The sequence below is a fragment of the Ixodes scapularis genome, unplaced genomic scaffold (genome assembly GCF_016920785.2).
Source record: "Ixodes scapularis isolate PalLabHiFi unplaced genomic scaffold, ASM1692078v2 PGA_scaffold3__209_contigs__length_174095766, whole genome shotgun sequence".
In the NCBI taxonomy this organism is placed as follows: Eukaryota; Metazoa; Arthropoda; class Arachnida; order Ixodida; family Ixodidae; genus Ixodes; species Ixodes scapularis.
This window is the reverse complement of record NW_024609868.1, coordinates 119776388-119803569: the sequence shown is the minus strand read 5'-3', so window position 1 is coordinate 119803569 and position 27182 is coordinate 119776388. Positions and strand designations below refer to the sequence as shown.

The 27182-nt window shown below is 48.4% G+C and overlaps 1 protein-coding gene across 1 annotated transcript; it reads left to right on the top strand.

Moving 5' to 3' along the window:
- Positions 1-946: 946 nt before the first annotated feature.
- Positions 947-26840, top strand: LOC8034425 (PR domain zinc finger protein 8). The gene is made up of 3 exons (XM_029974617.3): positions 947-1108; positions 20492-20744; positions 25350-26840. Exons 1-3 carry the CDS (start codon positions 947-949, stop codon positions 26252-26254), a joined length of 1320 nt encoding a protein of 439 aa, XP_029830477.3. The 3' UTR covers positions 26255-26840.
- The last annotated feature ends 342 nt before the right edge of the window (positions 26841-27182 follow it).

The window sequence follows — 27182 nt, the reverse complement described above, 5'->3', positions numbered from 1 at the left end:
GCCCTTTGTGGTAAAGTTAAAAATGAAAGCTAAAGCTGTAGCACGGTCGCGCAATGCGGGTGGAATGGTGCCTTCACGTATTCGAGGACGGAGGTGCGACATGGGAAATTATCATAGCCGTTGTGTTTGGTGCCATGGATGCCACTGACGACCGCCACGGGGACTCGGTGATCCGTAAAGTAAGTGGGTAAGCGCGGTGCAAGTTTCTAAAACTATCCAACAACACGCGTAGCAACTGGATACTGCCAAGGTGGGATTTCGTGGAATGCAAGGAATGCTTGAAAACAAGTGTTTGAAGCAGACGACAGAAAGGCTCTCTCTTCGTCGTGTCGTTACTGGCGGGAGGGACGCCGAAGCTCCCCTCTCTGCTGGGTCCGCGCTTCGCGGCCGACTGGAAAACCGGACCTCCCTCTCCTCGCGCCAAGAGGGAAGAAGGGGTTTTCCCATAGCGGAGACGAGGACCCGCAAGCTCAAAATTTCCGCAAAGAGTCTCCCGTAAAGCTATCGCTTTAATATCGCTTTAAAACTAAACCCACGGGGACTACAACATGCATCATTTGCTCGTGTTTCTGACACAGCGTTCAGCTGACGTAGCCGAACACTCCGTCAGCGTTCGACTGAGGTTCAAGTTCGGCCAGTGAAGCACTAATTGAACACATGTCTCATTCAAACATGGACGCAGAACTTTCGACCAATGATTGTCCCCGCTCATTCAGTTGAGTAAGATGACGTAGAGAAATTGGTCCACAGGCGTTGTGCTGGGCAAATACCCAGCTCTGTAAGAAACAACCCGAATAAATGCGCACCCTTGCCAAGGACAACCCGATATCTTTGCCAATACGTCACGAACGTTCCGAATAGATTAGTCATACAGTGCTGAAGAGGTGTCCTTTCGGCCCGTGCCCCGCAGGCGTCGTCGAGGTCCGGCGTCCGAGCCCGGGCTCCCATGGGCGATCGGCGCGTGTGCCTGGTGGCCGGGGAACCGCTCTCGCCGGGGGACAGCCTGGGGCCCGTGCCGGCCCTGGGACTCGGAGGAGTCGACCCTCTGGCCGCGCTCGCCTGGAGGTGCACCGATGACCCGGCGCCCACCTCCCAGTCCACCGTCAAGGTAGGAGACAACGGGACAACGCGTGCGTCTCGGAGCATGCCTTTGTGGTTTCTATTAAAACGGGACATGCTTTCTTACTTCATACTCACTGACAGGGTAAAACGGCCAGGGCGACTCTTTGAGACGCCCAGCCCCCACCCAGCAAGGGCGCGTTGTTTACCGTCCTCGGCGTGCGCACGCTCCAAGTGCACGATACGTTCAAGCTTTATTAAAGGTCAGAAGCTCAGGCTGAACCACGATGTAAGATATACTATTTAGGCGAGGTTTCTGCCCGACGCGGAGCGACCAGATAGTGTCCTCTCACGAGTGCAGGCCCGTGCCTAACAGCCCTCGGCGAACTAGCGTCGCTCGCAGGCGAAACGACGCAACTATAAAAAAAAAAAGAAAACATAAATAAAATATCTCGTTGCCATGGTATCAGTCGAGCACGAGCCCCTTGCTCAAGGATGTGTGACGGCTGCACGAGAGATGCCATGGCAACTAGATGTTGCATTTACGTTTTTTTTTTTTCGCAGTTGCGTAGTTTCGCCACCGAGCGACGCTAGTTCGCCGCTGGCTGTTCGGGGCGCGCATGCGCTCGTGAGAAGACTTTAACTTTATCTAGTCGGTCGCGTCTGATTGTTTCTCGCGCCAATGTCCACACCGAAAGAGTATACAGGGTGTCACAAATGAAAATTTACACGGTCTTTTTTGCCGCAAAAATAAAGTAGGCATCCCCGAACGCTCATTTTCCGCCCAAAGGTAGAGCTAGAGGTCACAACCAGATGCCAAAGTTTCAGCCCGATCCGATACCTTAATCAAAAGTTATAAATAATTTTCTGAAAATTTCAATGGGAAAATGGAGCCCATTTTTGCCCGTTTTCGGTTTCTGCTGCCATAGAGCCCCATGTGTTTGAAAACTCCGTCGGCCGCCATTTTCCCATTGGAATTTTCAGAAAATTATTTATAACTTTTGATTAAGTTATTGTATCGGGTTGAAACTTTGGCATCTGGTTGTGACCTCTAGCTCTACCTTTGGGCGGAGAATGAGCGTTCGGCGATGCTTAGTTTCTTTTTGCGGTAAAAAAGACCGTGTAAATTTTCTTTTGTGACACCCTGTATATCTTACACCGTTCGCTGAACTCAAGGGGGGACATCTGGAGGAGCCTCCTGACGTTCTCATTTTGTAAGCGACTATGGTGACCTCAGCCTCGGCGTAAAAAACATACACATTTAAAAGCGGTTTTAGAGCGCAGCTCTTAGGCGCCTGTTTCCGGCCTGAGCGGCGTCGGCGTCGCCGTCGACGTAACGCCTTTTCGCGACGTGTCGCCGTCGGCGTAGCCGTAACGCGTCGGCGTGAAGTATCGCCGTCGGCGTAACCGCGTGGTGCATTATGGGAAACGTGCCACAATGCACCGCGGTGACGCGCGCGTAGCATTATGGGACGTTTTGCATAATGCACCGCGCGGGAGGGAGGAGGGGGAGGAAGATGGAGGAGGAGGATAAAGAGAGAGGAGGAAGAGGGAGGACCAGGAGGAGGGAGGAGAAAGAGAAAAGGGGGAAGAGACGAGGAGCGGGGAAGAAGTAGATGAGGAGGAAGGAGGAGAGGCATACCGTCCCCTCCGTACCCTCCCCTCCTTCTCCTCAAGAGCTGCGCTCTAATTCGGCATTGAAGGAAGTTGTAAGCGTCGTTCACTTTTTATAACGGCAACTTCTATAGAGTCGGCAAGCGGCAAAGTTGATTTCGCGTCTCCATAATTCGTTTCACCTAAGTCCAGACGCAGCAGATTCAACGAGCTAGTGGGACAAATCAGACAGCGTCAAAAGGGCACCATCATGGTGTTCGTCGTGTTTATGTCCGTGCTCTATCATCGCTGAATTAAGCATAAACAGAAAAGATCAAGTGACTTGCGTTTTTGACGCTGCTTGGTTAATACCATTTAGTATAGTCCAGCTGCGTCGTGACCTTTTGTCAGGGCCACGCTTTGGAGTCCCATGTGAGCACGTCTCTCGCTCGTCGTTAAGGCGTGCGACGTCAATCACGAAAGCATTTCATGTTTACGACCTAACTTGGTTCCCGAAAAGGGCCGTGAGTTTTGGGAAATACATTCCACGAATAAGTAACTTAAACTGAAATATCCAGTGTTCAGTTATCAATGCTAGACTGCCGTTTCTAGAGACTGGAGGCAAGCGGACGTAAAGAGCTCTCGCGCGCTTTGCGTGTTCATGCCTGTGACTATTAAAAGGTTTGTATCATGTTTTGTTTTTCTTTTTTTACGGTGCATTATGTGATACTAATTACAGCTTTATCAGTGAGGATGTATTATACCTGGTTGACGTTGACATCACGTCGGCGGACATAGTGGGCCTTGCCACTGAACACGAATAACTGCTGCAGACTCAAATTTAGTTTTGGGCAAGAACGAGAAGGAATGACCATGGTGGACGACGTAACCCGGAAGTCATGTATAGCGTTCAGTCAGGATCACCAGTCGTCACTACCTCTTGACGTGTTACCTAACAGAGAGCGATCTGCTTCCGTCCAATCCCCCACAGAGCAACGCAGCATGCCAGGGTCACGCCTGTCACCAAGAGCTGAGAGCTTTAGTGAGCCTACCAAACGGTTCTAGTCACTCGCGGTTGGAGAATTCCAAGTTTCAGCGAGTGTACGAACAACGCGTGATAACACTAAAAAGCCTTTGAATCGCATGTGGCAATGCACGATGCGCATTGCAGCACACGCGAAAGCACGACGCGTATTGACGCGCATTGACGCGCATTGACGCGCATTGACGTGCATTGACGCGCATTGACGCTAGCACGACATGCAAGCACGACGCGCGTTGACGCACACGCATGCACGAACTTCTTGGTTAGATTATGGCGGCCATGTTTTTTTCAGGAGTACCTCGCCTACACTATCGTCTCATACAGCGAATCAACATTGACATTCAATCGGGTTTTTGGTTTTGTACAAAAACTGGTGTCTGGTATGCGCTCGTAATCTCCGTGGACATGGTGCTCATTGCTGTATATATATCCGTTAGTCTATTTATATTATTTTTACAAGAAACCACCCACAACAGACACTAAATAAACCAACACTGAACTGTGCATCAATTGAACTTCAACAGACCGCGTGGAAAGAACTAAATCAGAGTCGTGTCTGCTGCGTTATCATCCAGACTTTCCTTCGTCAAACTTGGTAAGCTAGCCGTGTCGCGCATTAGGTAAACTTCCCACGATATCCCACCTATGCATGATTGTCCGAGCTCTCATCGAGCAACGATATAGCCAAGAAAACAGACAAAGGCGTTTTCCAACAATGTTTGCCATCAGTGCTCTCAAACAGAAATACATTTCTGTAAAAAAATAAAATGCAGGCAAAGTTTATTAAGTTGCCAAACCGGCAGAAGTGCATCCTTGGTTTCAAGGAAGAGTTACTAGATTACAGTGTTGGGAAGTATTTTAACTAAATTTTACTTAAAATACTACCCCAAGTAGGTTTCGAAAACATACTTTACTTGATGTATATTCTCTAGGTGTGTGCGGTTTAATTAAAATATTTCTTTCGTGCTTTCCAAAGAAAGTACAACGCCCAACCTCAGGGTGTATTCCCCGAATTTCGTTTCGATGAAAATGAGCTCTTTCAAGGACCACACCTGACGTCCTTAGCTTTACTAGTACTAAACAACACTTCTGAGTCCAAAAATAAGTGCTCACTAAACTCTAGTGAAAACAATGGCCTATCGTTATGTGAAAACGCGATATCGTCCTTTAAGAAGCCATTTGATCATGTCTCTGAGTGAAACAATGGCGGCTATAAGACCGATACAAATAAGTGTTATATGAATTGATTGTTGAATAGTTCGTCAGTGAGAGTCAAACAACTACTCTACGGCCACTTGACTTTATCCAATATTCGTTGTCATTTCCGAAAACAACCGATGCACGCCTGATTACCCCTCGGCAACGCATATAAGCATAAAAAAAAAAAAAAACGGCATAAGGCAGGGGTCGGCAACCGGCAGCCCGCGGGCCGGAGCCGGCCCACGAGGTCAGATGGTACGGCCCCTAGCACGCTACCAGAAAGCTCCCCCCCCCCCCCCCCCCCCACACACACACACACACGTACTTTTAAGGACTAATGGAGAAAGAAATATAGTTGGGTGCAAACCTCGTACTCGGACGTATTAATTCTGCAAGAGCACACCAGGGAGTTAGTTTTCAATGCACGGTATATGTATGTATCATCTATCCGCAGTTGTTGTGCACCAAGGTGAATCATTGAGAATCAATAATTAAGATCATCCTGTCCAGCATAAACTGTTCGGAATTACGGCTTTGTACCGTTGCCAATTCGAACAGTTTCTATCACACACGGAGGCTTAGTATGTAAATTCTGGCCAAGCGACTGGTCAGATTTTAGCATAAACCGTGCGCGCCACCATTACAGAAAGCAGTTGGACTGACGGCGTTTAGTGTGTCTGGATTTTTGGATATTGGAATAAGAGCTGTGTAACCTTGAAAATTATGGAGGCGGAAGCTGGGCCCCGAGAGACTCGCAAGATGCAGCGTGCCGCACAGGGCAAGGCTGTGCGTCATATCGTTCATGTTCAGAAAGTGATCACCGCCCACCCCCCCCCCCCCCCCCCGGGCCCCGGTTTCCTATGCCACCCGCTCCGCCCCCGTTTCGCGGCAGTTTGGCCCACTGCAGCGAAAAGGTGGCCGACCCCTGGTATAAGGGAATGAAAGGGAATTATTAAAGAATGTGTGAAAAAGTAAACTTGTACTTTACTTTGAAAGTGCACTGTATTCATACCGTAGCATTATACTTCAAGCACATTGCTCCCGGTCTACTTACTACTTTAATTGAAGTACATAACCTCTCATCTGCTTTGCACTTTGCTTCAAACTCTTTTTAGATGTGCTGTACTTTACCCAACACTGCTAGATCAGCAGTAATCAATGGCGAGTGAGCAAGCGCCGCTGCGCATAAGACCGTGTCATCTGACGCAAACAGACGAAAAACGGCAGTGACGCTGTTGAATGCTGATTCGAAATGGTTGTGTGGATAGATCTTCAGCTAGCCTTAGATCTTCTAGCGACTTTTTGTGTCCTAAAAGAAGCAATAAAGAAGAGTTGCGCAGGAAGTCGGCGCAGTATAATAAAAAATATCTATAAAAAATAATATGCGCACCCTCTTTACATGCGTGTTACATGTACATCGCGTCGTTTGTTGCTACTAAAAGGACATGCTCAGCATGACACCGAGCCCAGTTTCGAATGTCTAGACATTCCCGTATTCACCAAACATGTCTCATGCTCCACTATTGATCCGGGTGAGAGCTTGGAACTAAATACTCCTTCCCCTTTAAAGATTATTGTCATATCTTGACGGTGGACGCGTGTAACTCGAGGAAATTGGATTGTGCGCCAAACAGTCGGGCCTGAGTCATATCCTGCCAGTTAGATTTTTGTTGTTGTTGTTGTTGCTGCGCGGGTGGAAATGGCAGGAGTGGCATGAGCGGCACAATCAGCTTCAGCCCTGGTGAACTACGCTGCAATTCGCATGAGAGCGGCTCAGTGGCTCGGCTTGCTTGTGGAGTAACAGAGTGCCTCGGAATGTGGTCCACGTGCATCTGGACTTCTTCGAAGGTCGCTCGCAGTGGACGGAATAAACGCCCTAACTGCTTGAGTCGCTTTCTTTCTACTTTCACTGGCTTCCTGAAGAAACAAGGGGGCAAATATGGACTGTCCTTCAACAAAACAACGCGAAAATGATATTCATTTATTTTTCTTCCCATTTAATTTGACTTTCAGTTTATGAATCTGGTGTTGCTCAGATCATTTTTAACGCGAGTCTACGAGAGGTGATTAGTAAGGCTGGGCATCGATTAAAAATTTTAACCCAGTTAATCGGCACCCCTTAATCGATTAATTAATCGATTAGTCAGTCGCGTTAATAACGCCCGAAAAGAACAAAAACGCATTTTTTCTCTATTAAGATTTTCTTTTCCTGATAGGGGCTGCAATGTGCATCTTCTGATTGAGATAAACATCTACATTTGGGTGCAGTCGAAAGATACTCAAAGATTATTATTCCTCCGGCGAAGTCACAGCGGAAGGAGTTTCTTGGTGTTCTTCGACATGACTATGAGCAATCGAGTTTCTTGCTCACAATAAATACATCATTTTCTTAACGACCGACACTACTTCGGTATCATAGAAGTGTGCGATTGTCAGTGCAGTTCGCCATTCCTCGCGTAGGCTGTTGAGCGATGGAGACACGCCGAGGCTTTTTCCGCCAGCCAGTCTACACCGTGGTCCGTCGCCACTGAGCGACACGACGCGCTGCTAGCCCATAGAAAATATCAGCGGCTTTGAGAGGGTTGACATCGTCATCAAGCCGACTTCAACGACGGGTTATAGAAAATGTGTTTCCAATCGTCGCCTTGACTGGCTCCGTGTAGCGCGGCCGTCGACGCCAGAGGAGCGAGAAAAAAAGAACTGAACCCTGACAGCACCAGCCCTGTCCTAACCGTGACTAGTTGTTCTTATTTGTAAGTTTCCTGCCGACGAACAGGACAGCGTTTGCGTTCTAGAAATAAGAAAAACGGTGCTAAGAAACAACGTAAAATGAAAGTTTTTCGGTTTTATATTTCCCATGGTTTACCCGGTTTCAAATTCAGCCGATTAACCAGTTAGAAAAATATTCGAGGACACTTAAGCACTTCTTATGAGTTGTGAATGTGAAAGCATGAATGTCGTTCTTCCGCTCCCTTATTTCGTCTGCGGTGTACTAGTGTGGACGGTTGTCAATCACTGTAACCCTATGTAGCGCTCATACAATGATATATGCTCAAAGTAACTTTAATCCATTACTCTTCCGAGTAACTGATACTAGATATATTAGAAAGAATGTTAACGGTATTTGCATGTCTTTTTCAATGGGTAACACTTTCAATGCTAACTACAGCTCCAATTACTTTCACTGTTTGCGTTTCAAATAACCCGCATAGTTCGAGCATACCGTTTTTCTTTTATTCCCAGTGTCTCGCGTACCACTGTTTGAGTAAGTGATGCTAATTTAAAAATAATCAAACACCCGTTGCAGGCTTTCTTGGAGAATGTTGGGGTGCTGCAGAAAACTGCTCGCGAGAAAAAAGCCCCAAAGCATAGGCAGCGCGTTTCACCCACCCAGACCCGAGGTAACGCAGCGCAGAGTAGCGAGCGAGAAAAAGCGGCAGTATATCGACGCGGTGTAAACAAGCGACACACACCATACGCCCGCATCGAACCTTCGGAGAACAAAGGAAGGGAGCCTCCTCGAAGCTCGAGCACCTCTCCACCCCTCCTAATTAGAGAGCGCGGGTCTGCTTAGCGACATATGTAAACAAACAAGTCCTTGTCAGACCCGCTAATTAAGGACGTCATTGTATCGCGCTCGGGGGCGTTCACGAGCGGACGATTATCGCCAGCTTTCATCGCCTTCTGCGATAAAACAAAAGGCAAAAAGCGAACACCAGGCCGTGGGTGGTAACGACGACAGCGCAAGGCACTAATTGTCACCGTCCAAAGAAACAAAAACGACTTTGCCACATCCCCTGGCCCACAAAGAGCAGACGACCGATAAGCAGGCCCGCGAAAGAAGAATGGAACCGGGAGCATCAAGAAGATACCCGGCGGCATACAAAAAGGCGATGGCGTTGAAGTTATACTTTTCAAAACAGCAAAGCCAATAAGCAAAAAAACAAAAAAAAAGGGAAATATTTTAAAGGGACTGGATGGTAGGAAGAAGAATCTAAAACCGAAACTACAACATGCTCGAAAACCCGCTCAGAACACCCCCGATCGACCGCAGCATCAACTGTTGGGTATGGAAATAAGAAGGAAAGAATAGTCAATATCGTCCGTCGGCGAAACTGTCCAAACGGGGGAAGGGGGGGTAAAAAGGCGGATAAGAAAAAAGAACAGAAAGGCGACTCGTCGAACGCCACGCACATAGAAACAGGTCTCCCCCCGATCACCATAGAGTAAGAAATAATAGGAGAGGGAAGAACGGCGCCACAAAGGAAGCAAAGGGTTGGGAAAGCCGGGGTCTATCGGCGCACGCAACGGAGCTGCCCTTTATGGCTGTGGCCATTATCGGAATCAAAATAATGAGCGTAATCGAAAGCAGCGAGGGAAAGGATGCGCGCAGTTGCCGACAGGGGGCGGAGATACAGTCCAAACGCTGGCGCGAATCAAAGGAGCGACGAGTAATGCAGTCGACACTCCACCGGATGTGCTTCCGTATCGCTACGGGGACTCGCTTGGTCCTTTTGTTTCCTTCCGGCCCTTCTCCGGCCTCCTTTGTGCCCGCCATTTAATTTCGCTCACTTTGGCTTTGATGCGGCTTGGCCCCGGCTCTTGAATAGATTAGCGAGAAGGGAAAGCTGAACCAGCCGTCGCTCCCGTGTCAACGCCCAGTGTTGTCGTTAACGAGCTCGCTCTTCTGCCGCCGGTTAACTTCGGCGGGTTTCTTCGTAGGCGAGGACTCTGTGACTGCTCGTCCTTACAACTACTTCGCTACCAGCATTAATGGAGTTTTTCTTTTTTTTTCTTTTTAACGGGCATGTGTGTACAGAAGAGAGGGAAATATTAGAAAAGAAAAACAGAGTGGCTAATCTAGGCTAAAAGTTAGCGTTGGCCACTTTATGCGGGACATAGGTTCAGGTAAAACGACAAGGGAAACAACTAAAGCGAGGCTGTTTCTGGGCATCATATGGCTAGAAAATATGTTTAGCAAGGATTCTGACGCGAAATGACGCAAGCATAACTGAAGGAACCTGATGTGAGGCAACACGCGATTTCTTCCAGCCAAATGGCTCGCAAATTATTACGTGTGTAGGTTACCTCTTAGTATTAAAACCATGGTCATGATCACGACGGCTGCACGATACTCTGTAGCGGAGCCGATTTTACGAGAACCAACACATTTATTCAGCATCAAATTGCGCAAATGAACGATCGAGCCATATCAAGCAAGGTAGTTGACGTGGGACGCTATGCTTCCGCCAGTCCCGCTACGAAAACAAGCACCCGCACAGCGCTTCCGAAGGTGTGCACTTGCGACGGTTTGATTCAAACTCTACGTCGGTTGAGAATATCTTCTTATAAACAGCTCGGTAAGCGCGAAACGACTCGCGCTCATAAAAACAGGCGAGCTCAGAGAGCTACGTGGTGTGTGAAACCGGTCTCCGCAAACGCTGGCGGCCATGTTTGTTATCGTTTGAAACCAAAGCGGAAAACACGATCTCGTGAAAATTTTGAAAACAATATTGACTCTATCTACCTATATTATAGTATGCTTCTAAAAACACCGAATAAAAATATATTGCGGCACCGAGAAACAGTTGTAGTACGAACATTCGACACGTCAATATTATCCCAATGCCAATATGAGCCGAAAAATGTACCGTAGCGCTACGGTCCTGGGCAGTGCCCAGAGCGGGCTACCTCCACCTAAATTTCGTCTAGGCATAAATATTGCGTACATTTTTGTTTATTGTCACGTGGTTGATTTGTGGTCCTCAATTCTAGCACCGTGGCGCTATTCTGCGACAAAACATTAAAGTTTCAAAACTCTCAGAACGTTGACCGGCTGTAGTGTGGGGTACAATAGAGCGTTTTACTAGACCGTTTTTCGCTCTCTCACTCCGCTCCATGGAAAGCGGACTCGCCATTGCGCATGCGCAGTCCGCTCTGGGATTTGAGCGGGGAGCGACAGCTCCGCTTTCCTTGCCGTTTTAGGAAGCATTTTCCACTCTCAGTAAAGTTTCAGTAGAAGCCGTTTTTCCGGAAGGGAATTCGAAATGGGAGCTTGCACTTGGATGCCTGCTTGGAATCGCGCTTGGCCAGTATTAACCTCGCTGCACTAAGATGACTTCGCGCGCTTCGTTTGAAACGGCGTCGTCCAGAAAACGGTTCACGGTAATCGAGCACCTCTGGCTGCTTCGGGAAAGCGCTGGCCACAATTCTTTCGTGGCCCCTGAACGGTGGGAACAGGTGCTGCCTTGTCGAAGCCAGCGGGCGCGATTTTGCTATGCGAGCAATCCGCGAACGGGCAGATATTTGGTTAGGTTACTTCAGGCATCTAGACACTGCAAATTAGCGAACGTGAGTGCTCCATTCATATCTTCTTTTTTTTTTTTTTTTCTTAATAAGATTAGGTTTGTTTTTTGTTTTTTTTTGTTTTTTTTTTCGTATACTTCGCTTTGTGTAGGGTACGTTGGTGTTTATGCACACTGCGCGACACCGTTAGCGCGAACAATCAATATCATGTTTGTTTTTTGTTTGTTTTTTCATCCTTATTTCGAGGGTCTGCAATCAACCTATTCGTGTAGATGAAAGCGCTCGTTTGGGGCACTAATCTGAGCAACAAAAGTTGAGCGCGCTCAACTGCTATCAAATAAATGAACTGAAAATAAAAGCGCCTTTATCGTATTCGTGTTAACAGTGGCGCGCAGTATACGTATCTGCTTGTGGGATGACATGAAAACATTTTGCTTCACTACACTTCTTTTGGGGGTTTTCTTCTTTAAGTGCGTTTTCCGGCTCGAGCTTCTACCTATCTCTAACCTCACTCGTGCTACGGTGTTTTTATAAGTGCAATGAAAGGCCGCGCGATACAGGCTAATTTTATAATGCTGGCGCCAACAGTAACACTTTGATTATAGTCGGTTGCAAGCTAAGAAAAAACCGGAAATGCCTCTCAGAGGAAAATGTAATCCTACGCCGAGAAACGCCAGCCAATCGTTTTCATGACGTCACGATTCTGTGGACCAATCGCGATCCTTTTGAAAAATAAAAAAAACCTCAACATGGCTGCTGGCCTTAGCAACGCGACGCTAGTTTCTCGTGACAATTATTCTGCTTTTTTGCACCGTGTTTTACGTGCCCGAGGTTACGCCACAAAATCTTAATGGTATCGGCTTGCGTTTGCAGCAGGTTTTGCGCGACAACGTGAGAATCCAGCGACGCTATCGCCAACGAAAATTTCGAAGCGGGCGCGAGGCTTAGCACTGCTGAGGGGTATGTTAGACGGTATGTTAGACAGTATCTTGGACAGAAAATGAATTGGGAAGACGGTACATTGGACATGACTTTCTTTCTTTACTAAACAGCTATTTCGTTGACAAAAACGTATTCTAACTTATTTAAATGTCCTGAATGAATTAAATAAATATTGTAGTAGTTTAAGACACGTTTCCTGGAGGAAGAAAAAGCAACGTTGCTAGCGAACTACTTTCTCGACGGCGGAGGCACTTCAGATGGGCGCAATGCGCTTGTGGGTGGAGCTAAAAGATTGTTCTTGGGTTGCATCTGACTATAGATGCGATAGTCACACGCACATATGAGCGTTGTTAGTAAATGTTGTTTTATTGAAATACTTCTTGATGCATTGCAGTTTAGTTGGACAAGTATTTCGCTGAGTGCAAAAACTTGGATATGATTTACTGCGAACAGCTTGGACACTTAAATATTGAGCCAACAAAACAACAACAAAAAAACATGTTCCACCTCGCTGTATTACGCCCATGGTCTCCGATAGGGTCCGTACAGCTGACAAACTATGCCGTTTGCGCATATCACTGCCTGGTTACTTTACAGCATGCACCCTCTTTTGAACAAAAAAGTATGGCTTCTGTTTTTTTATGGACATCATATGGGCGGGCAGTGCGGTCAGCGAAACCCCAACAGTTGTCAAAGAGCGCTCCCCTGCCTTTGACGGCCTAATAAAGAACTCAAAAAGGCACTCTTACAACATGGCAAGATTTAAGCACCACCAATATATGCGAAATTGGACTTGTTACTCATAAAAAATAAAATGAATTTTCATGGTATGCTTGTAAAGAGTGTGTAGTGTAAATAAAAAAAAAGATTTAGCTAGCTCTGGTGCCGTCGAATTGTACATGCGAGGCCCGCCCGCTACGCCGGAATTCAGAACAAAACTCATAAAAAGCGTTTTAATCTACCGTTGTTGCTCTAAAGCCCAGCAGTGTGGTTGCTAAATTTTGTGTTGTTTATGCCTGTGTGGTTTTCACCACACAAGCACTTGACGTGAAATATTCTTTCGACCGTTTTTTATATATATTTTCAAAAAACCATCAGGTAATATTGGCGGCCACCATGTTTTGGACGTCGCTTTTACTGTGAGACTTGTGATTAGAACGAGTTCATATCCAGCAATGACCCAGAATTCGTGTCCAATACATTTAGACTCGCATCCGCGACAAACAATGACGCAGCTTTTTTGCTCCCTAGATGCTTATCCAAATTAAGGCGGCCTCGAAAATTAGTGGCAGCATGGCATACACGTTTAAAACAGGTGTATTCGAGTCTCTGTTATCTTTTAAATCTACCAAAAAAAGTCAAGGCGAACATTTCCGGAGGAAAGCTATACAATTTAAAAATTTCGCGCGAATGTGATTAAATAATGTTGAGAGGAACGGTTTTCTTGGTGCGGCTGGCGCGCGCTATGCTCGTGGACAACTTTCAGTGGCATTTTCGACAAGAGGGCGCGTGCACAGGTTTAATTGTCGTTCAAGCAGGCGCTTCCGTACCTCTGACTGCATAGCCATAGAAGGTCCACAAAAAGGCGGCAACTTTACCGACCCAGTGCTGGTTGCAAAATGACGTTCGTTCCCTTTGTTTGATTAATCTGTTTTGTTTTACATAGAAGTCAAATGGAATGGTTAACTCTTCACGCCTGGGGCGTACACTTTGCTTCTTTATTCCGCCTCTTTCAGGTTGAGGTCAGCGTGAAAATTGTCAACGTGTACTGAGTAAGAGCAGCCATCTTCCGGATGTAAGCGATCGCTAAGGACGCTGAGGGCAGTGCACTCCGCAACTTGTGAAGCGGAGTGCAGGCTAACTCCGCTAAGCACGCTCCAACTGAGAGCGTGCTACGCATTCGCGGTGGGGAAATTAGGTTATGGGGATATTTATACAGCGTGTAGTTGGTCAGCCATTAGAGTTGCGACGAGTCACATGCTGTAGATGAGCAATTTAGCCAGTGCAGTACAACCGCTAGCCTGGGGTCTTCAACGTGCACCACGCAGTAGTGATACACGACCGCACCGGGCCGGTATGATGCTCATCCAGATCGAAACGGGCAGGAATGGGGCTCGAACCCAGGATCCCTGGGTTCTGCAGCGCGAGCGTTCGCTCCACGCGCGTCGAGCTGGGTGTGCGCTTCAGCCCACTCGGCCACCAATCCTTTTTTTTTTTTTTTATTGCCGAATTTGTTGACATTGTCAAATAGGCAGGCATATCGCTCAAACCATAGGAAGCAGGGCAAGGCTAAACTAAACCAGTCCGAAGTGACTGGCGTCGGAGGCTAAAATTGTTTCATGGACAAAAGTGCCTCAATGCGCGGAAGCCACTCAGGCTCGCACTTCTGTGCTCTGTTGACTTCAACTAACAGAGATACACTTTCACGGAAATATTCCCGCGCCTCCCGTACATTATTGTCAGCGTTGTGTACAGCCATTCGGGACTTCCAAATACTGTGCAGACCCAGCAGCATAACCAGGTCAAAGGGAAAACCTTCCTCGTTTTTAACCGATAGATAACGGATTCCATGCGCATCCAGGGGCAGGTCCTTCTTCAGGGTACGTTGGAGGACGTCCCAGAAGAAGACCCCATCCCAGCACTCAAGAAACACGTGTTCGACCGTCTCTGGCTTCTTGCATAAAAAGCAGTGATCCCCCCACGGTACAAAAAATCCCCTCTCGTTTAGCCATGTCTTGACCGGCAGTGTACCTGAATGTAATGTAAAGAAGAAAGTCTTGGTGCCTGCGGGCACCACCATACGCTTAACGCGCTTAAAGACATCTTGCCCTGGGCCTGCACAGTATAAGGCTCTGTATAGAGGTACAGGAAACACAGTATCGCACACAGCCTTATACAATCTTTTCCGAGTAACCTCACTCAAATACTCAACTGAAAAACGAGATAACAGAAATTTACATGAGGCAACGACTTCCTTTAAATATCCATGAATACCACCCGACATCGAAGACGTGGAAACAATCAACTCAGGCAACCTGCTTGCAATTCTCACTTGACAAACGGTGCGAAAAAAGGGGTCACCTATGTCCCGAAAATACATGAACCGATTAACAACCTGACGTAAAAACAAATGCCTCAGACTACGCCCCCCATTGCGTACGCGCCGGAAAAGATTCGTCCTACTCGATCGCTCCCACGTGGAACCCCAAATAAACACTGCAAATACCCGGTGCAATTTCTGCACATTTACACGCGAACAATGCAAAACTTGTAGAACGTACCACAGTTTGCTGACAAAAAACAAATTGCAAACTGTGGCCCGTGCAAAAATAGACAGATCATACCTCCGACTTTTTTCTACTCTTTCGCGAAGCTCCACCACCTGCCGTCGCCAATAGGGCTCGCTATCGCGACAATTTTCTAGAGGCACTCCCAAATATTTTACGGGGGTGGTCACCCACTGCATGTTGGCAAACGAACAAGGAGTAGAGCTCCACTCTCCATGCCAAAATCCCAGGCACTTGGCCCAGTTAACAGAGCTGCCACTGACTTCGCAATAACGTTTAAGCGTGTGAACGACTTGAACAATACTCTCGCGGTTGGAACAAAACACTGCAATATCATCAGCATACGCTAACACTTTAACTTCTGTTGCATGAAGCTGAAAACCACTGATAGTACTGTTTTTAAAAATACTAATGCAAAGGGATTCTATGTAAATGCAAAAAAGAAGTGGTGACAAGGGACACCCTTGGCGGACGGATCGATTCACTTTTATACGTTTTCCGACCGACTTGTTCACCATAAGTCTCGTCGAGCAACCGTTGTACGCCATGCTGACACCTTCCCGGATAACAGCGCCGACGTTTACATGATCGAGAATGGTTAAAAGCAGGTCGTGAGGCACGCGATCAAAAGCCTTTTCCAAATCTACCTAGAGCATCGCAACGCAAGTACGCATTGCGTCGCAACACTCCAGAACACTGCGTGCTTTATGGATGTTGGTGCAAATAGTCCTTCCTTTAATACCGCAAGTTTGATAGGGCCCCACTATTTCTGATATTACAGATTGCAATCTCCTTGCTAAGATCTTCATTAAAATTTTGTAGTCGACATTAGTCAGACTGATCGGACGATACGCTGTGACGTGCTGCAACCTAACTGCATCATCTGTTTTGGGAATTAACACTGTGTGCGACGACATAAAAGATGGAGGCAACATATTCAAATCATATGCTTCATTGAATACCTTGGTTAGGACTGCGGCAATTTCGTGCTTCCGAGTCTTAAAAAAAACTGCACTTAGGCCGTCTGGGCCAGGGGACTTTCCCGGGTTTAGGGCTTCTATTGCAAAGACCACTTCCTCTACGCTGATGGTCGATTCTAGTAATTCTTTCGTTTCGTCATCTATGCGCGGCATAAAACCCAAAAATTCATCTTTAAAAAGCTGGACATCTACTGGACAGGACGCAAATAATCTACTGTAATATTCAAAAAATGCGAGTTCGATTTCTTCCTTATCGGTTGTAACTGATCCGTTCCTTTCTACCCCCGTTATCTCGTTACGCCGAGCATATCTTTTCTCAAGGCTCAGCGCACGCTTAGTTGGCGCTTCGCCTGTTGACCATCTTTCGGCTCTGGCTCTAACAATCGCCCCACAATATCGTTCCCGATCTAGAATCTCGAGTTTATCTTTCACACAAGAAATATCGTCTTTGTATGCCCCAAGCATTTTAGTCTCTTCCTTTAGCAGTATCCGTAAATTATTACGCAATAACATTTCGTTGCTTCTTTCAGTGCTTTTAAGTACGCCTGCACGCTCTAACGCTTTCATTTTTATTTCCTGCTTAAAAAGCTCCCATCTCACACCATACCCTAATTTTTTCTGGCTCTCCAGTGTTTCAACCGCGGCCTGCACTTGGGCAGTGAAAACGTCATCCTCCAACAGTTTCGCGTTCAATTTCCATAATTCCCAGCTGAAGGCTTTCCTGGCTTGGGATTTACTACGCATACAAAAGGAAACTAGACAGTGGTCACTAAAGGAAACAGGGTGCACGCGATATTCAAAACATAATGGTATCAAATCTAAAGAAACGTACGCTCGATCTAGACGGGCGTGACTCGACCCTTGGAAATGGGTGTACTGGATTTCGCGGCCATTCCTCAAACATTCCCCAACGTCATCAAAGCCGGACTCGTTGATTAACCTCAGAAGGCTCTCGGTGCTTAAATCGCGATAGGGCGTTGAGCTGGACTTGTCCCCAGCAGAGCAGACGCAATTGAAATCGCCAAGAAAAATAATAAGGCGATCACTTTTGCAATACTGATGCATGAAATCAAAAAACTCCCGCCGCTCATCAACCCTATTGGAGGGGTACACACAAATGACCCTCCAATCATACGATGAAAGAGAAAAATCACATACAACAAAGCGCCCTGAATCACACGTCGTCACCGCCTCGACTGTTGCACCCAAACTCTGGCGCACTAACAACAAACAGCCCGCCGACGACCCAACCGCGTGACTAACACACACTTCGTAACGCGCTGAAAAAGGTCTAACCATGAAGTTGGTCTGGTCCTCACTCTCGACCTTGGTCTCCTGCACAGCGATGATGTCGAGGTCCTGTTCGACGGCTAGACGGCAGAGTTGCCTCTGCCTCCTGCGATCTGAGAGGCCTCGGACATTAAGGGTCGCTATTCGGACAGGACTTTGTAAGGAGACCATGGGTTAGTGAGGGCCAACCCGCCTACACTGCCGTTCACTGCGACAGTTTGTCGCGTGGTCCTCCGCGGTCTGCGCCGGACCGCTGGTGGCCATCCACTCCGCTCCCGCCCGACACCATTCTCCACCTGCGCTCGAGCTGACGCAGCCGAAGTTCCTGACCAGTCGTGTCCGTGACGTCTTCGAACCAACGCTTCGCAGTGCCCAGCTCGACGTCCATCTCTGGTGTGATGGAGACCTCGTCTGGCAATGGCGAAGCACCAGCTTCGCCGCCGGCGCTCCCTGTTGGAGGTACCGTCGAGCGCTCGACTGCAGGTGGATCTGCAGGAGCCGTAGTCGACGGCTTGTCCGGCAGCACGGGGTTGCTCACTTCAGAGGAAGTGCCGGAAGCGTCGTCGCTCTTGGCTTGTTCGGCCTGGGTTTTCACGGGAGCGGCCGCTCTCTCCGCCTCTTCCTCGTCCATCATGTCGTCGACGTGGTCTTCGTTGACTCCTCGTCCCACGGCTCGGGCGTAGGAGCGGACACAGTCGTCACGCTCGTGGCCATAGGCGCGGCACTCGGAGCACCTGGGAGCCCGGCAGTCTCGACGGATATGCCCCGTCCTACGGCACCGGAGGCATACTGGGGCCCTCCCAGGCACGACGACCAATACCAAGCCGCCTCCTAAGCGCAGCTGATGGGGGAGGCGGTCAAGGTTGACACCCTCCCGGAGTACCAGCCGCACTATCCGGGTGGTAGACTCGGCTCCCTCGAAGCCCGGCACCTTCCAGCGATCGGACGCAACGTCCTTCACCTCGCCGTACTCCGAGAAAGCCTTGCGAATGGTGTCGTTCGACACGTCGAACGCCACCCAGTGCAACTTGATGCGCACCTCTTGCCTGGAAGGGTCCACGACGATGCAGGTGCGTCCTTTGACAGCGAGCCGCCCTGCGTTCACCAGCTTGAGCTTGGCCGCGTCGGTCCTCAGGTCAAGCAGCCAGACATGGGATATCTGGTACGCCCCAATTCCGGCCACCTCCCTGAGGACCCCTAGTTCGTCGAGCGGTTGCCGGAAATCCTCAATCCTGTATGGCCTTCCGGCCATGTCGCAGTGAAGGACGACCACTTTCTTCATTGAATCACCTGATGGAAGCTGGGGCAGCAAAAACCTGTACTCACTTGAGCCAGGAAAAACAGTATCACCGCGGCCGGCGAGGGCCGTTATCGCCGCTCCTTCGGAGCTCATGATTACACCTCCTTGCGCTCGTGCGTTCGAAAATGGAATGACTCGGCCACCGATCCCCCTTATCGCGGTTTTGACGATACTTCCTATTGGCGACGTGCGCGACCGAAAGCGTCGCTGTGGTCGGCCTTCCACGATTGGCCCAAAAGCTGACTATGACGTCGGAAAGGGTATGCCATCGACGGAAATAAGAGGAATGAAAGAACTTTAGTTTCGACGGTGTTGGCAGTGTTGCTTTGAGAGCGCAATGATTTCAGGCTTCCACCGTGCTATTTACAAACACCATCGATCTTGTTGTTCGCAAGGTAATGACGTCACAAAGGGGAACCATAGGAGGGCGCCACCAAAACATTTCGCCGCTAATAGAGCGTAAAGTAGAGAATAGAAGACTCACAGATTACAAACACGCTCGTCGTGACTTGTCCTGGCACTGACCATGTACACCTTGTTTTTTTTCGTGCCGGAACAAAAGTCACAGACCTATATTATCGGCGTATCAAGAAGAGTAACTTTTTACCAAAGAGAGATAATGGAAACGCGACATTTACACAAACCATGCAGGGCCTCACCTGTGAGCACAACTCCAATTTCGCGAGGGTCAACCACCTATGTTCATGTCAGCGAGCAGGTGGCCGAATCTCTCGTTGATGTGACTCACGATGAAGTTCACAAAACTGGAGAACACCGACGAGAGCCGCCGAAACACTCACTCAAGGTTGAACAGACGGTTCAATGTAAAGCGTCTCGTCACCGGGTACAGCAACGCCCTGCGTCAATTTGACGGTTGCTGGGATTTGGAGGCCCGCTTGCAGAGCAGCCAGGTCCTTCTTCTGGAAACGAGATTGCCTCATAAAAGATTTCTCTACCACGTTTGCAATGTCCAACAATCAGAAATTCGATGTCTCGCCAGCTTAATCTCGCTAGTAAAAGTCCTTTTTCTTGAGAACACTGAGGATTCATTGTGCAGGTGTCTTGCTATCCTTGTTTATATTATGAACGTCTAGTTGTTGGGCTCTGCACACGGTTTTTCCGAACGCGTTCAAAACACTCTTACGCTAAAGAAAAAAAAATAGCGGTCTACTAAAATGCGTTTTTGAACCTCCGCTCTTCATTCCGACGTAGCGGGCATCGCATGCGCAGTTTAGCGTCGTCAGAGCGGAGCGGAAAATAAACATGGTCTACTAAAACTCTTTATTTATCGGGGTTCTTGCGCCATTGCCTATTTCCGCGAATGGATCTGTTCATTGTGCGCGCTACTGTCTTTTTCTACTGGTGTTCACAGCTGAGTGACTCGGCCTTTCTTTCCTGGGGGCCCGCGCTAAGTGCATTTTCACCTCGAACGGCCCTGATTTTAGAAGAAAATGTCCGCTTAATGCTCTTCATTCCGTAATCTGCGCAGGCTCTGACGGCGTGGCGCGGCGGTTCCGAGCCTCGCGAGGGCGAAGAGGAGCGCGGCCGCTGGCTATGCCAGCTGCCTCCGGCCCGTGACTCCCAGGAGCAGAACGTGGAGGTGGTGGCCCACGGAGGACAGATCCAGCTCAGGGCCACCCGGAGTCTGCAGGCGGGAGAACCGCTCCTCGCCTGGTTCGGCAGGGAACTGGCCGACCTGCTGCGCCTGCCCAGCATCCCACCTTCCTCGAGGACCGGCCACGGTGAGAAGACAACGTCTGACATGCTGCCGAGTCAATACCATCAAAAAATACGAGGATTGCAGCCTGTCCTTGTCTAACGTCATCACTAAATGAGAACGGCAGGGCGCTTCTTTTTTCGAACGCTCGTCCTTCATCACGCGTTTCATGCCCTCCGCCGTGCTTTGGCTGGGCGTTCGAGGAGCACGACACGCCTAAGCGTTGTCGAAGGTAGCAAGCTCGCGCTGGAGGCGTGACAGCTGGAGCTCTTCCCTGGCGTTCTCACCTCGTCGATGACTATTATATACCCCGTTCACTCTTAAGCTGATACTACAAGTTCCGCCTTCAGCGCGAGTTCGCTGGCTTCCTCGGTGCTTCGGTCGCGCGTGCCTGCGCGTTTACACTTGCGTTAGCGGGGGCAGAAAGCTCGCGCTGAAGGCGGAGCTTCTGGTCTCAGCCAGGATGTCTAGCAAATGATTATGTTGGAATTCCCTGACTCTTCCAGGTTTTCCCTGACAATTTCAGGTGAAATTCTCTGACCACTGTAAAGGCGGTTAAATATATAAGACCATTACAACACAGGGCATTGAACATTGGGAGGATCATTTTGCACGGGCTTAATCCAGCTTACATATTCCGAAATATTCTGGTTCGTCTAATCCCAATTAAATTAGCACTTTCTTGCCGCCGACATGGTCAGTGAAAAGGACACTTTCGGAAACACGATGAAAACACGACGCTCAACCGCGCACTTCAATAACCGGATGGCAGCATGGCCGCTAGATTCACACTTTCAGAAAGTTTCGGCTTAAGGCGTGGATTGGGGTCTGCGGCTTTACCATTTGTTACTAAATCTTGTAGCTCTAACTGGATCTAGCCTAGTGTTGCGACTACAATCCAATCCAAGGCTTGGATTGGATTTGTCGGCTGTTCCCTTTCCATCGGGTAGCACACTCTACATCGAGTGAGCAGAGCCCGCGATACGCTCTAAGCAGAATTTATAGCCTATTTTTCTGCCCCCAAGCTCTCAAGTCTGCTCAATGCACTCAATGGTGTTTCCGACTTATTTTCCCTGACTGGGCTCGCTTTTTGACAATTTCCCTGACAGCTCCCTGATGTTTCCCGGCTATTAAAATTCCCCAGACAATTTCCGATTTTCCTGGTTTTCCCGGTCGCTAGACACCCTGCGAGTCAGCTGAATGGTATAGCAACGTGCGCGACCAAAAGCGTCGCATGCGGTCAGATTTCCACGATTGGCCAAACCATGGGCATTAGAGCATTTTCAGACTGTCAACTTTGATGGTGCTAGTTTCGAAATGCGATGACCCTTAGCTTCCACAGTGTTTTTCTTTTCTTTAAACGCACCATTAAACTTGCCATTGCAACTGTTGGTAAGTAGCCGGAGTAACAACCCGTGACGTCAGGGCGAGGCAAATCCTGGTCGTGACGTCACGGATAAAAACCGTAAGGGGGCACCACCGAAACATTTCGGCGCTAATAGTGGGTACACGCAGCGCCGGCCGTGCACTGTTAGCAGACGACGACACCAAGATGCATGCGTCTGCCGCCTTGCTGTATACCCTTGCCGAGCTTCAGTGCGTTCCCCGGTTGGGGCGGGCCTGGAATTTACCAATAGGGACGTAACGCGCGGGCCTCGTTTTCTAGCTGGTAGAGGCTGAGCACACGAAAATCGCAAACAAACCCCCTTCCCCCCTCCCCCCACCAAGAAACAAAAAAAAAAAACAAAAAAAAACGCCAACAACTTTGGAAGAGAAAGCAAAGCCCAGTTGCCATTTCCTTCATTTTCGACAACCGACCTTCCACTAATCTAACAAGTTTAAACAATCTGAAAATGCTAAAAGTGAAAAAAAAACAGCGCGCTAGAACGAGAACTAGGAGAAGCAAACCAACTGCAAGCGCTGAATTGCGACTGAATTTTAATATAAAATCACGAACACGCAGACCAACGAAAAAAATGTAGTACATTGATGTTATCAGCCATTCGATTCCCTCTATGAAACGCTATCTCGCATGTATACTGTAACCTACCTAACTGATGGTGAGGTGACGCTCGTGCGTGGAGCGTGCGATTAACGTTCTGTGTTGATACTTGAAAAGTGCGCTGTCGTACCTAATGCCTCTTTGATTAATTATTTCTTTTCTTTTTACAATATTATCGAGGCGTTCACCAGACAGTATTGCCTAGAGCTATAGCGTACAATCTAGAAGTCTTAAGTAGGTTTATACTTATTTTCAATTATGCCGATTCAGATGGACATTTGTCCTAAGTTCATCGAAACAGGATCGTTAATATTCTCAACTTTGCACGCAACAGGAGCCTTTAAATTTGTTAGAGCGTGTTCCAGAACCTGCTATGTTGGGTTTATACTACACGTAATATTGTCATGAATTTGTCACAATTGATGAGACGAAAAAACTGAAGCAAACTAAACGTTTCATGGCGCGAACTTGTGCCTAAAACGAAATTAAAAAAAGGCTAGCGTCGCAGGCGTCGATGGCGGCGAAACCGACGGATCGAACGCCGGAGCGAGACTGACTGCGGCTCGCGCGCGGATCTTCTTATGTACACGCGTTGGCTTCTAGAACAATCGGAGTAGAAAGTTCGGCGCGTCGAACATTCGTACCTCGAACAAGCCTAACAGGGTTCTTAAATTTACTAGAAAATTAAAATGAAAGAACAAATAAAAGACGCACAATTCCCAGGAATCGAACCCTTGCCTCCGCACAAAATTCAAGCGCGGTAACCACTCGGCCACGCACGCGCTTTTTTTTTATTTTTTTTTTATTGCAGAGGCAAAATTTAAACAGTCAAAACGTTAAAAATGGTCTACAACACTTTTTGTAGAGCACATTAAAAACCTCTCATCTTAAGGAGAGGCTCACAAATGCCTAGCCAGTCGGGCTTCGGCTCACGGTTTGAAAGAACACTTTCTACTCGCCTAATGAGGCTGAAAAAGTAATATCTCACTTCTTTAGCATTGGGGTCGGCGTGGCGGACCGCTATGCGCGACCTCCATATGCTACACAACCCAAGCAACATAACCAAATCAAATGGAACACCATTGTCATTCGTTACGTTCAAGAAGCGAATGCCGGATGGGCTAATGCACAACTGTTTCTTCAGTGTGCGTTGGAGGACGTCCCAAAAAAAACTGCATCCCAGCAAAAAATAAAAACGTGTTCGATGGTTTCTGGTTGTTTACATACAAGACAGTCAACCGACCATGGCACATAGATTCCTTTTTCCCTGAGCCATGCCTTAACGGGCAGAGTGTTGGTGTGCAGTTTAAAAAAGAAAGATTTAACGGATGGAGGAACACACATTCCCTTGACCCGCTTTAACACATCGTGGCCACCGGGACAAATGACAGCTCTATAAAGTGGTGTCGGGAACAGGCTCATCACCAAGTCACGTGCTAGCGTTTTCTTGCTCACAACAGACAGGTAGTCTAAAGAAAAACGGGCAGATGAAAAATAAACTGTGTCAACAACCTCTTTCTGGTATCCAACAAGCCTATTTGGCTGACCACCATGTGACGAGACAAGGAATGACGGCAAGTGAGGGGACAAATTGGTTGGGATGAACGTGCGTATGAATAGGTGCTCTCGATCTCCTAGAAAAATAAACCGAGAAACGAGTTGCTTAACGAACAAGTGAGATAGTCTCGGCCACGCACGCGCTCGCTCACCGATGCGCGTAATCAGATCAAAATTAGAGTAGCGATTCGTATAAATATGAACACAGGATTGTCGACCGTTTGGTACCGGCGACGTTATGGGGCGGCAGCCATGTCAACCTCCGCACCTTATCTCGCTTCATAATAAAAAAAAAAAAGAAGACTGGGAATAGATAACAAAACTGGCAATCACACAAACTCGGCTTCACTCGGCCCGTACGTAATTTCTTGTCTGTTCCCAGTCTCGGATTTTCCGTTATGTAGTTAGTTCACCGGCTTGCCTGCGCTTTTTCAGTATTATCGTATCTCGCTCTCTGCCGCTCTTGACTGGCAAAACGCATACGTCATCACGACCATTGATTCATGATGCTCTCAGTATACGAAGAAGTTGAGGATCGTTCATCCACCCTCGCATTAATTGTGGCTGTGACTGTAGGTTGCACCTTAGTATTTCAAAATACCCTATTCAATTCCTCCAAACGGAAGCAAAACGGAATGTTTTGGCTGCTCGCGGCCAGTCACGTGCTCATAACGTTTTCACTTAGGTGGAAATCTCGCTCAAACGCTCGCTTGGTCATATGACTGGAATTCGGTGGAAATTAGTGTATTGCAAAAATAGGGAGGAAGAAGAGAGAGGGGGTAACATACTTTAAACAGTGAGTCAACTGTTTCCTAGTTATTACAGTCGTATGCCATTTAACTGTTGCCAAATGGTCAATGAAAGCAGCCAATTGTGCCGCCGGTACTACAGATTTGGGAAGGAATCGCAGCAACGTGTTTTGGCGAATGGTAGCAAATGTTGCCTATTTTCGCTTGTGATGTCGGAAGCGACTGCACAGCTGAGACGATTACACAGTGCTGCCTGAGAAAAGCAAAGCAAAAAAGCACATAACTAATTGTGTTTTTTTTTGTTTTTGTTTTTGTTTTTCAGCGGGAGAAAAGACCTACCGCTGTCCGCTGTGCAGCGACCTGTTTTCACATCCGCATCCAGTCATCTCCCACCTCATGTACCGCTGCCCAGCGCGGCACCACGCCGCCGCCTCGCTGCTGCCTCCTAGTCCCGAATTGAGCCCCGACCTGAGCGCCGAGCCCGGGTCCAACAGAAAGCCGGCCCTGACACCGGAGCCCAGGAGGGTGAAGGGCTTCGACATCGCCTCGCTGACGGACACCAGCCTGGACCTCAAAGGCAACCCCGCGCGGGTGTCTCTGGACTCCTCCAAGTCTCCCGCTCTCGACTATTCGTCCTCGTCGTCCCTGCCAGATGACCTATCCTTCAAGCGGCCAACCAAGAAGCGCAAGTCGGACGAAGACAACGCGCCGGCTTCGAGCGCCTTCAAGAAAGTGGACAAGACGGACAGGTCTCCTGGATTGTCTCCCATCGCCGGCGGCTTTCCGTTCGCCTTCCCTTATTCACTGCCCTCTTCAAGTCCCATCTGCGGTCAGTTCCCGTTGCTTCCTGTCTTTGGATCGCTCTTGGACTCAAAGCTCGAGGAAGAGCTCATCGACAAGGCGTCTGCGACGAGCGCTGCAGCGGCCGCTGCCGCGGCTGCGGCTGCGGCGGCCAGGAGGTTTCTTCCGACGTCCTGTAGCTATCCCGTGCTGCCTTATCTCCCGCCGTCTCTAGCAGCACTCTCGCTCCCATCGCAGAACTGGTGCGCCAAGTGTCAGACCAGCTTCCGGATGACTAGCGACCTGGTATACCACATGAGGTCGCACCACAAGCGTGAGACTGATCCCGCTAAGAAAAGGCGGGAGGACAAACTGCGCTGTCACATTTGCCACGAGAGTTTCCGCGAGAGGCATCACCTCACCAGGCACATGACTTCGCACCAGTGACTTCTGTCGCTCTCCAAGTCGTCATGACGTGTGGTGTGTTGTGAAGTTGTATTGACAAAAACTGCAGCGTACCTGCTTTCTGGGCCTGTGACAAGACGTTCCCCCTTCCACAAGGGTTCTCGGGTCAGCTAACGTTCTAATGTAAGATGTAGTAGCCTTTTCATGCGCTTTCCGTGGTTACTCTCGCATTTCGAGGTATTTGTGCAAAGGACTTCGTCGTCACGAATAAGGGAGAAGTAACAGTCGGCAATGTTTCGTATACACGCGTTCTGCATATTGAAAGGGCTTTTAAGGGAAGAACGGTGGTCGTGGCTAATGTCACTGGATCTTGGGACGATATCTTCAAACTCCCCATGGCCGTTATTTTGGTTCATGAAATGAGAAGTTTCTTTTTGACCTCCTCATTCTTGGTGAGCCGAATCAAATTCGCTGGTGACGGGTAGCTTTATAGAGACGTTTCTGGAATAGCAGGATTTTGTTATCCCGACACCGGCGAAACAAGCGCACATCTTCGCTTCGCCACCACTTGCGGCGCTGGTGCTTGGCGGCATTAAAACAAAAAATCTGTCTTTAACTACGAAAAGAAAATAATATAATTTACACAGATCAATGTAAATCAGCATGATTAATAAATGGATTTCAAGCACAGCGCCTAGGACCTTTATATTGGCGAGGAACGCTTTCAGTACGACGCTGCTCCATAGCAATTTCGGTGCGACTGGTTAAGAACGACCCTTTCGAAGCTTCGAAGATTTGAATGAACCAAAGTGGCGGTTTCCATGGCAACTGAGACCAATCAATTATTCACCTTGCGAGGTTTCGTCGTTTGTATGTTAGTATCCTTTTGTGTCTGGCTAGCAGGCGGGGAAGGCAATGGCGCTACTTTCCCTGGATCCAGTAACATTGGTCGTGGCATCGCCTGACTAGG

Bases quoted from the DNA above. Each gene is read 5' to 3' on its own strand.
- LOC8034425 (XM_029974617.3), top strand. From the start codon at position 947: ATGGGCGATCGGCGCGTGTGCCTGGTGGCCGGGGAACCGCTCTCGCCG. The intron at 1,109-20,491 runs GTAGGAGACAAC...TAATCTGCGCAG, and splicing joins CCTCCCAGTCCACCGTCAAG to GCTCTGACGGCGTGGCGCGG. The intron at 20,745-25,349 runs GTGAGAAGACAA...TTTGTTTTTCAG, and splicing joins TTCCTCGAGGACCGGCCACG to CGGGAGAAAAGACCTACCGC.